Raw genomic sequence first — 11,281 nt, 5'->3', positions numbered from 1 at the left:
TCACCAAAAAAAAAAAAAAGAGAAAATATTTTAAATTAATGAACTAAGTCAGAGCTGGCAAATAATCACTACAACCAAACAGAAATAAGCTCTTTGATCTCAGCAGAACTACAATTATAAATCTAAAATGTAATTATTTATCAATGTTTTTTTTTTTTTCTCTCTCCTTCATGTTGTGCAATTATTTCAGTGGTTGCCTTTTATTTGATCTTTTTCTTCTATCTTCCGGTTGAGTTTAATGAGCCTCCTGATAGGAGATGACATTCTGCGGTTAATCCTTCTGTAGCAGTATTTGAATTAAAAGGATGAGGACTGCAGACGTACCGAACAGCCTGTCGAGGTGACGCACTGCACGCTCCTTTGTGCAAGGAGCACTAGCAGTAAGCTGAGGGTGTTATTGCCATTATTATTGATCATTATCAGTCTTAACGAAGGGGAGGTTCAGCTGTAAAACAGTCGAGAACAGGAACATATTGCTGATTTATTGATTGATTTTTAAAAGAAAAAAAAAATAATTTTTTTTGTAAAGCTTTATTTTAGTTGAAACATGCACGACGTTGTTTTGTCGTCGCCGGGTCTAATCATGGTGCCTGTTGATTCCGCGAAGACGGCTCCCTCTTCCTCCGTTTTTCTGTCGCTACGGATAGTTCAAATCACACGTCGAAGCCGGGTGATGTGGCGGAAACTAATTTCTCTTTGTTTTTGTTTTTCTTTTTAGAGGAGTGAGAAATCTCCATTTTGAAAATGGTGTCGAAATTGAGTCGTTTGCAAACAAACGTGCAATGAATTTCATTAACGTGTTCATAGGACGATCCGGTGACTGCGGCGGTTGTTCTTTGGTGACACTACCAGAACAAAACGGACAAAATGTGGCTGCTGTTATACGTTGTTATGGATGTAGTTAATTGCCTTTCTTTCTTTCTTTTTTTTTTTTTCCTACATTGTGTCAAACATGGCAATATCCTCTTTGAAAAGCATTCATTCGCTGTATGTGATTTGTATGATCGACACAAACAAAACTAACAATTTTCTACCCTGTCTTCATTTACAGCCATTACATTTGGAAGTGTAGGTTATACCGCCTATTTCTTTGGATGATGAAACCACCTTAAATATTTGTCACTTGTGAACAGCTTTACTTCACCTGTAGTAGGCCTCCACCTCTCCTTCTCCTAAAGGCACCATATCAGTCATCACTAACTTCTGTTAAACCAGCAGCCTGCTCCTCAGTTAAACTTGAACACCTGTTTAAGGAAATCGTTTTATTTTGACCACAGTATACATTTGCTTAATCTTGCACATTTGAGAAATGTAACTTAATGTTGAGATGTTCCAATGTGTATATATGGATTCTGATTTTTTTTTTTTTTGTTTGTTTTTTTTCCTCTGTTTGTAAATGTGGGGGGAGGGAAAAGATGTAATAACTGAATTATCAACAGGAGGTTTCATTTTTGTAACTTCAAGCTGAGTTGAATCAGAGGAACATATCAGTCGTCTACTAAAAGCGGTTAAATTAAGACGCGGAAGCAGATGTGAATTCATTCTGTCCTTTAAAACCTGTAGATTTTAAATATTTTTACTTCATATTGATCATGCTTAGTGTAATTTAATGAAATGTTTATAATTACACTGTTTAATATGAAAATAAATGCAAACAAACTTCTAAAAGTTTTCGTCCTGCATATTTTTTTTTCCGCCCGTCTCGCTATTGGAACAGTGCAGAATAATTACTTGCAGAGAGATTATTTTTCCACACGTTGGGTTAAATTAATTAATTGATTTTCATATCAGTCAATTTTAGCTTTGCTGGTATTAAAACTTAAAACTGCACACATCCAAATGGTTTAAAAAAATTACCTGTTAATACTGCAAGTAGGTGAAATTCATGTAAAGTATTTCTTTGCTTTTTTTTGTTGACTTTTTGAGGATTACATTTGGGAACAGGGTACATAATACAATCCCATTTAATCAGATTTTTTTTTTTTTTTATTCACTATACATGAAAAAAATCTTTAACTTTTTCAAATGCTGTCAGACTACATTTTGTTGACATTCGATAAAATTTCCTTTTAAACTGTAGGAGTTGGGTTCAGTGAGTTATATCTACCATCTAGACTAAAACGTATTGTATTTTAATATTACATTTTAAATAAGCACAGAACAGAAGGGCAAAATATGAAAATATCTTCCAATCGAGTTGCTTTTCCATTGAGAAGAACAGTATGACATCAAATGATAGAACAGGACTTTAAGTCTTTATTTCACATTTCAATACCCTTTATAACACCGCCGGTCGTGATGACGCCAACAGCCGCTTAACAGTCACGGTCGTTGCTGTTTTATGAATTGGTGTGTGTATCAACAGGAACGTGTACTTATTGCAAAAAGGGTGGAGAGGTATTATCTGATGCAGTGGTCCCCAACCTTTTTATTACCGCGGACCGGTGGTTGGGGACCACTGATCTGATGGTAAAGACTGAGATGTTTCAATCTGTATAGTAAAAAAAACTAAACATCTGTAAGCACTGCAACCACAAACAGCCGAACAAGATAAAGGAAACAAATTACCAACGATGCATAGTGAATAATTTCAAATGAAATGCAAACAAGAGTTTTGATGAGTAAGTCAATCAAAAGGAGAGTAAAACTTAAAAACCCGGTTACACTGACGTTCGTTAAAAACCAAAGCGTAGCCCTTAAATAAAATCTCACCCTCTTAGGTTTTCACAGGAAGCTGTAAATATGCATTCAAGGTATTGCTTCAGTCCAGTGGTAGGATCAACATGCATATGCCTTTTTTTTTTTTTGAAAAAAAGTCTTGAGAGACATCAAGAGAGCTATATTATTTTAGTTTTTATTGTAGCTTACTTTCCTCCATCTTCACTGAATACTGAAATATTTCTTCTTGTGCAAATCAACCCTGCTGTGTAACATTCATCCATCGGACAAATCCGACCGAAATGCTTCGTCAAAACGTCTGTTTTGTGATTGTGCAGCCCCTTTACGTGAAAGGAATGAAGAATAGGTCCAAGGAAACAAACGGATTTTCCAGGCACAAAGAGGGCGGGGTGGCTGAGGAGGGGCTGTAGAGGCGCTACACGCACACGGCGCTCCCGTTAACTTGAGCCGCGGGCCGCTGGAGGGCGGGGCTACGAGAGGGGCCGCCGGGAGGAGGGACGGGCCCCCGAAGAGGCTCCGCGGAGTTTCCCCTCACACTGATGTGCTCCCATCCTCCCTGCAATACAAACACTTGGAGAATTATTGACAAACCCTTTCAGAACCCAGAACATCTTCTTCCACATGTTTGCTGTATCCCTCTATATCATTGGTTACAAGTTTATGATTGCAATATGAATCATTTTTGCAATTGTTTAAATAAGGTGATTTGACAAGGAACTATGAAGTAAAAAATAAAAAAGCCCCAACTCACCCCTATGCCGTAGTCCCAGGACAGGCCCTTGGGTGCCATGGGCCCCACACCCAGCCTGTGGCAGACGGATCCAGGAGTCTCAGTAGGAAAGCCTGGAACTCCTTCTGCGATGATCCAAACCTCAAAGCAAAAAGAAAAAATTAAGTGTTTTGTCTTTAGATGAAGGTATTCTTGACATCTTCTAGGTCAAATACAAATTTTAAATGCGAGTGTGTACCTGGTCCAGCGGTCCCACAGACACCTTGGTGACGTTGTTAGAGATGAGCTCCCATGCAGAGCCCTGAGGGTAGCTGGGCGTGAGGCCCTGTCTGTACCACAGGTTACCTGAAAGACATCAGTCAACATGTTTGATTTATTTATTTTTTATTCAGTAGTTTGAAGACGCAAAGCAAACCAGATCGAATGAAAACTCACCGTTGTCATCGACGGCAAACACGGAAGTCCGGCCGACGGACAGCTGTCTGAGGTTCTGCCTCGGAGGAGAGGGGATGTGGTACCAGCATTCTCCTACAGAGCGAGAAAAAGCTCCTGAGATAGTCTGAACTCAACCCTGAGTTTATGTTTCAGTGATTTATTAGGTCTGACCCACAGATTAGCTTTCATGTCCAACTGACCTGCAGGGTTTTGTGGAGACACGGATCCTCTGTAGAACACGGCTCCATCCCTCGCGATGGCCCACACCTGATTGGCTCCTCCGATGGAGATAGACTTAAACGGCTGATCTGTGCCTACATGGAGCCAGGAGCTTCCCTATGGGAGCAGAAACACTTCCAGAAATTCTGACCCACAAATCCATAAGTCATAGACGATATATTCTCAGGACGTGATAAAAAAAAAACACAGATTTCTCACCGCGGGGTTCTGGGGACTCACACCCAGCCGACACAGGACATCTCCTTTGTCACTGAGGGCCCACACGGGGACCTGCTCCATTTTGCTCTGGGTCAGACACGGCATCAGAGAGATGTCGCTGAGATGGATCGGCGGCACCATCTTCCACGGACCTCTCACCGTTATCTTGCACCTCCTGGATGACGAACAGGTCACTGTTAGCGTGGAAGTGGAGTCACGGACTGGAGGAAGGCGAGTACTTACCTCGTCCATCTTCGGCGCCTCACAAAGTCCTTCATGGTTTTGTGGCCATGAAATGTCCTGTAGGAAAGGGACAAGTCAGACAAATGGCTAAAATCTCCTCTGTAGTCAAACCTCGAGAAGTAAATGTGTCATACGTGGGAAAGTCCGCAGCATACTGCCAGCCTTCTTTGTCTGTTCCTCCAGGAACACTGAAATCCACAGCCCACTCCGACACCTAAAGCAGCAGGAAATGAGAGCAAACAGAAAGAAATCACTGTATAATATCCTTATACATTATTAGTTTCTAGTCCTAAATTGCCACATTTGCAAAGAATTAACACTAATGTTCACTAAGAATTTATGACAGATATTTGTGAACAGGTCAGGATTTAAACACGAAACCTACAAAAATTAGTAAGGATGGATAGATGGATGGATGAGTAAAAGGGCGAAGGGGTGGACAGAGAGACAAACAGATGAACGGTTATATGGACAAGGTGGATGAATTTGGGTATTGAAATGCAAACATTTCTCCTCCATTTCTCTATTCCCCCCCCCACATTTGCTCAATAAAATTGCAAACTTGCTAAAACTTTCCCAAACTGCTGAAGATACCCGTTAAAATCTAAACGCTGGATAACATTTCAGTCAGGAGGTAAAGTTGGGAGTCCTCTTACCCAGGACCACTGAGGGGACGGAGGGTGTGTGCTGCCTTTGGTGCATTCCTTCAGGCCGCTCTCATCACTCCACATGGGGCGATCGGTAGGAAGTCCTCTGTAGGATTTATTGTTATGAAAAATGTACTGGGATGTAATATTAATGCATGCCAGTAATTAGAAACATCTGTAAAATGAAGGAGACCTACTTGTCAGTGTAACCAGTCATTGGGTTCCATCGCTGATTCTCATACACATGTACACTCCTGACATCAGTCTGTAAGTGAATCTCAGGGTTGACTGCAGCAGAAAACACACACAAGGTCATTTTCACATGTGTTTATACACGGACTAAAGAGTCAGCAGCTGGATGCTGGCGCATTTCCCATTAGGATCACAATAAAAACACCAAAAGGAAGTGAAGATTTTGCTTAGCAAATGATCTAAATGTTAGTGCAGCATTTCTGTAAATCAACAGGAAATGTTCCTGTCTGAAGGACGTGCGTTACCCGAGCTGGGCTGTCGCCCAAAGCTCCCGCTGTAGACCCAGGCAGTGCCGTCCCACCCGATGCCCCACACCAGCCCCAGACTGTTAGACTCTATGCAGCGCAGGTGGCCTGGGATCTGGCGCCAAAACCTGCAGCAGCGCACAGTCGCACGCAGCCAGTGTTAGTCCCAGCAGTTAGTACATAGAGTGGCAAAGAGACAGGCGAAAAGTTATCTGGCGACATATCAGTAAGACAACAAAAAGCAAAAGACTGGAAATCGAGGCGACGAGGATTTTACTGAATCTCAGGGCAAAGCAGAGGAACAGAATTCAGTCTTTGGTATCTGGCTCACATAAGGTCGCAGGCCAGAGGGTGAGCCGCTGCCTCCAAAGAGAGGGGCGGCTCGTGTACCATGATGTCTCCCTTGGAGGTGGTGGACCACAGCGCCTGTTTGGTTGGAGCCCCAGCAATCCCTCGCCACTCACAGCAACAGTCCGACAACAGGTCCAGCTGTTGGACAAGAAACGTGAGAGACACGTTGCGCGACACTTGACATGCAACGCTCTACCCAACTGTTTCACCAGTTTTTACATGATGACGAAAGTTTTACCCAGTCGTTCATTTCCTTCCCCGACGGCGCTGCCAGTATCAGTGGCCATCTTTGTTTAGTTCTTTCGGCTGTGTACACGGCAAAGGTGTAGTGGCAGTCTTGCAGAACCGGTACCAGCGCCGTCACTTCGTTTATGAACACCTGAAGGTACTGAACATGCATCAACAATGAGTCGGTAGTTATACATTTGGTACTTCTGGTCTTGTTCTTGTTGCTGCCCTTCCTTCTAAACCAGGTCAGCACATGAGAACCAACCTTTTTCTCATCATATTGAGTGTAATAGACAAAGAAGATGCTGTCCTTCCTCCCATCCGACTTGGTGGATTGCTCAAGAGCAACACCTACATCCACCCAGCGTTGTGGCTTCCAGTCTCTCCACCAGCGCAATGCCCCTTTACGCACCCACACCGACTGGTAAGGAACCAGGAGAAAATAATTAGAATCTGTTCACCCCTACAGCAAGAAGGAAGACAACTTTTTTATTTTACTTACGTTGCTTCTCTCCAAAGGTTTCCTAGTGATCTCTTGATGTTGCGGCTTTTGAGGCTGCTCGCTCCAGGCTGCAGATTGCACCGGAGTCAGAGACAGGGAACTACTGAGAGGACCTGATGCACAAACGTAGAGGTGTAAGAACTCGGAAAAAAAACAAACAAAAAAAACGTCCCTAACCAACCAGGAAGGACGAAGCACCTACAGATGTGATCACTTGCAGAATTCCTGAGTCATCGCCTATTTCTTTTTGTTTTACTTCAAAGCAGGTAGACTTTCTCGTAGTCTTTTAAACCAGTCTTGCTTAGTGGCTTCTCAAACCTTTAGAAGGTCTTTCAAATGTTTTTAGGACATATTTAACTGCTTCTTTTATTATTATTAATTTCTAAAAACAAAGTAAATGCATCCAAATCTTAAACTAAACCTGTGAGTAGGACTGACTCAACCACTTCAAATGATTTCCAGAAAGTCTGGGAATCAGCAGAATGCAAGGCAGCTGCTCAATCTGTCAATTAAAGATACCCTAAAATACCGAAAAATGTAAGTGGTATGAAATTTTTTCCCTCCTTTTTCCCTGTTTTGCTTCTTCGTAAATTGTTTCTCAGACCAGATTATCATTATAATAATTCCCATTCAGGAATCACAATCCCATCATCATACAGCCTCAGAGACTGACTGCCCACGTACCTGTGGAACTGAGCCAGCTGATCCGTGAGCTCGCATCCACATCGCATCCTCCGCCGGACACCCACGCCCACACGGGTCCATCCTCTTCCCCGATGCCCTGCGAGTTCTCCAGGGTTCCCAGGACGTCGCTCAGTGAACGCCCTGCTGCCTGTGCGCTCCGAGCCGCCCCCGCCCCCTCTAGGTCCACGTTCATAAAGGGGACGTCGTGCCCAGTGGCCGGAAGGGTGGGGAGCACCGGAGCTGGAGGCAGCTCAACGCCGTCTTCCTGCGGCATCTCGGTGATGGACGGCTGCGTTGTGGAGGTTCTGTCGCGGTCCGACACCAGGCTGTTGATGAAGCTGTCGCTGGCTGGGATGAACGCTTTTGGAGCGTCTTGCTGGGAGGCTGAGGACGGTTGTTTTACCTCCTGAGGAGGTGCAGATGGGTCGCCGCCCCCCAAGGGGACGATAGAGGGAGCTGCTGCTTCCAGTACGGGAGTAGCGCTGTGCTCCGAGTTAGTCGGACCCAACTCTGAGTCTGAATCAGTGCCACTTGGTGCAGAGCCTTGTGAGGTCTCAGTCAGGTGGCCACTAAACTCACACTCATCCCTTATGAAAACACAAAGGGAGTAATAACGGGTTGATTAAGGTCAGGTTATGAGTTAGTGGAGACTTGGTTGATGTTACTCTGCAGACCTGGGTGGAATAAGCTCTTTATTGATGCCCCACTGGGCAGAAACGGGGATCCAGCCATTTCCACTCGGCTCAGCCTGGGTCACACCCATCCTAAAATACAACCCACGATCCTCACCAACGGCCCAAACCTAACAGACAGAGACAAAGAGAGATCTGTGTGGAAGAACAGCAGTAAAATAAAACAAAACAAAACAAAAAAAAACAAAGGTCGTCTGGTACCTGTTAAACACAGACAGTGAAGTGTTCTTTATTTACTGAGCTGTTTCATCAATTCACCTCCAGTAATCCAACAAACTACAATTTAATCAAACCGTTTTTCCAACAGACCAATCAGAGCAGCTGTTACTTTATAAGGCCATATACTGTAACTCCTGCTCTGGCTCCGTTAAGCCTTCCCCATAACTGAAACCCTGAAACATGAAATATGGGATTTGATGACGACGCCTTGGCCAGCTTCTAATTAGGGAGTCTCCCATATGTAAGGCCAGTGGGAATACAGTCTGGGGATATTTAAGGCTGGACCCTGAGGTGCGACTGCTGAGGGGACATTGGCCAGAGCGACACGCTGTGCTCGTGTTACAGTGCTGCTGACGGGAAGCGAGGCGGAGGGGTTGGAATGGGCCGAGGAGAGGTTTGGGAGCAGTTGGGGCGGGGGGGAGGCGTTGGTGGGAGGTGCGGGGTTTGCAGCGCAAGCAAAGTCTTCAGCAGTGAGACACGGAGTGAAGAGTTTCTGCTGTCCTGAAACCAGATCCAGGCAGACGGTGAGGTGGCTCAGGCAGCGGAGAGGCACAGTTCAGAGTGGAAAGAGAAAAGTTTTAATAAACCTGCCAGGTTAGAAAACTTGTAGAAAATATATTTAAAAGCTTTAATAATGTGTTTTGGCATCTCTGCTTGTTTTTTTTTTTAGCATGCTTCATTCTATTATAGGGGCACAAAGAGCAGAAGTACACGAGGTGCGACAAATTTTGTCACATTTTATGTTGCACCCACAGACCTCAGTGTATTTTATTAGGATTTTATATGATAGAGCAACACAGACAAGCATATAACTGTAAAATGTGCAACAACAAGGATGTAGGAACAACAAGGATGACATGCTTATTTTTCTTTCTATCAAAACAAAATCTGAAAAGTGTGGTGTGAATGTATTTTTAGGCATCGTGAATCCGTAACCGCGTTTTGCTACAATTACATGCGTTACAGTTTTCTTGTCTCTAGATACAGAATTGCGTTTCTGTCCTTCCTTCTTTGCTAAACAGCCCAAATTCATGCAGAGGGATGCAAAAAGACGACGAATGTGATTATGGCACAGCACTCAGACTGGCTTTCTTCCAGGTTTGCCTAATATTTAGTGTCATCCATGTCCCCATCAACCCCGCCCCGCTCCACTGGATCTGCTTAAGGACAGCATCTCCATGATGCTGCAAAAACTATGTTTTACTGGTGTTGAAGTGTTAATCTCCGTGAAAGTTGCACAGTAAAGTTGAAAACTGATCAGTGAGCTACTCCTCCTTAAAGCCTGGATTTGTGGAGTCAACAACTCAGACTTATCGTCCGATTCTGGAGTCTTCCCCAGAGGCTCACACAGCCGAACCCCACATTAAATATGACTAATAATAATTAGGGTTTGTCGGAGACCAATTAGAAATTTGAACCATACTTTTCACAGTTTTACTTGGAAAAAAATGTCAAAACAAAATTTTTCTTTCAGATCGTAATCATGCCCTATTTTAAATTAATTCCCCAAGTAAAAATAAAATAAAAAAATTCTCCTCCAACCTGGTCATTGAGTCCCACGTCCACCATCATCATCTCCCCTCCGATGCTAATCCAGCCAGATCCACAGGGGTTGTGGGAGTTTACGCCACGCCTGAACCACACCTGGACACACACACACACACAACCGCTCCAGTCCGCACACGTAGCCGACAGGTAAACCAAACCTACTCAGATCATTTCAGACGTCATCACAGGTTTACCTTAAAGTCCTTTGTGACCACCCACACAACGCTGACTCCGACGGCCACGTGAAGAGCCTCCACCTCCTTTGAGGGCGACTCCACTTCCAACCAGGAGGTACCTACGGTGGAACATACACAATGCACAATGCTCTGTAAAATGAGTTGCACAGTAAAACCAAAACGTCACATTTCACTTACAATATCACCCATTAATAGAGAATTACAATGGGAAAATAATTAACAGAGCTTCAAATACATCATTCATAGAATTAAAGTGTTTAAAATGACCATTTCTCAGATGAAAGGACAGGGGGAAAAGAACAACAAAAAAACCCAAAAAAAAACAATTGGAGTGTGTGCCACGGTGACGAGGACCTGTCGGGCTGTCCAGACTGAGGCCTGTACGAACCAGCAGGTTTCCATCCCACAGTAAAGCCCAGAGAAGATCCCCAGGGCCGGCTGACAACTGAGCCACTTCTCTGGGCACCTCCACTTCCTCCCAGCTGGTGCCCTCCGGCACTCGGGGGTGGATTCCCTCCCTGAACCACACCTGTGCAGCACAAGTCATTTTAGCAGATTGTTAAATCCGGCCACATTTGGTAAACGGGATTTTAGGCATGAAATCAAGATCTTAGGTTTCAGTTCCAACAATTACATGTTGCATTTTAATAAAGTATTAAATGTTTTTAATTGAGCAAAATAACTATTTCTTGGCTCTCTTGGGTCGGAAAAGTTAGTAGTTAAGCCTTTTGGTTCATATGAAGTTATGCTGCCCTCTTGTGGCCATGCATGCTCAATAAAGTGATGCCCGACATCGTGTGTTGATAAAAACCTGCAAACCACAGCGAAACCATGGTCAGTGGAGCAAACATTCTCAGAGGTGATAAGAAAAATGATTTGTTTTACTAAAAACAAATATTATAGGTTTTGTGGGAAGCTAATAATTCCCCTAAAATGTAAAGCGAACGTATGGGTTTTTAATCGGAAAGATAAAACCTCAGCTGCTGCCACCTTGTGACTGACCTGCCCTTGCTGTGACACGCCCCAGAGGTATGGGTACCTCCCTGACTGGTCACTCATCTCCCAGCCACCACAGCTGATGTCACAGAGCGGCAGCGGGGGCTTCTTAGGGCTATCCAAAGGGATCTGCAAGGAGACAGTACTGGCCTTACAAAACATCAAATTAGCTTTGACTTACAGTCGCCATGGAGA

The 11,281-nt window shown here is 43.9% G+C and overlaps 1 protein-coding gene across 1 annotated transcript; it reads right to left on the bottom strand.

The window, feature by feature from the left end:
- Positions 1 to 2,230: 2,230 nt before the first annotated feature.
- On the bottom strand, positions 2,231 to 11,268 carry LOC103141733 (tectonin beta-propeller repeat-containing protein 1-like). The gene is made up of 21 exons (XM_016673965.1): positions 11,093 to 11,268; positions 10,445 to 10,619; positions 10,088 to 10,188; positions 9,888 to 9,989; positions 8,109 to 8,236; positions 7,435 to 8,021; positions 6,751 to 6,863; positions 6,514 to 6,669; positions 6,259 to 6,408; positions 6,001 to 6,158; positions 5,670 to 5,797; positions 5,370 to 5,460; positions 5,182 to 5,278; positions 4,660 to 4,739; positions 4,526 to 4,582; positions 4,283 to 4,457; positions 4,045 to 4,180; positions 3,845 to 3,937; positions 3,648 to 3,754; positions 3,431 to 3,550; positions 2,231 to 3,235 (listed from the first exon to the last, which is right to left on the bottom strand). Exons 1-21 carry the CDS (start codon positions 11,246 to 11,248, stop codon positions 3,095 to 3,097), a joined length of 3,051 nt encoding a protein of 1,016 aa, XP_016529451.1. The 5' UTR covers positions 11,249 to 11,268; the 3' UTR covers positions 2,231 to 3,094.
- Positions 11,269 to 11,281: the final 13 nt, after the last annotated feature.

This window comes from Poecilia formosa, unplaced genomic scaffold (assembly GCF_000485575.1).
Source record: "Poecilia formosa unplaced genomic scaffold, Poecilia_formosa-5.1.2 Scaffold88, whole genome shotgun sequence".
NCBI classification, from domain to species: domain Eukaryota; kingdom Metazoa; phylum Chordata; class Actinopteri; order Cyprinodontiformes; family Poeciliidae; genus Poecilia; species Poecilia formosa.
Note: the sequence above shows the minus strand (reverse complement) of the source record. Positions and strands in the feature narration are given on the sequence as shown.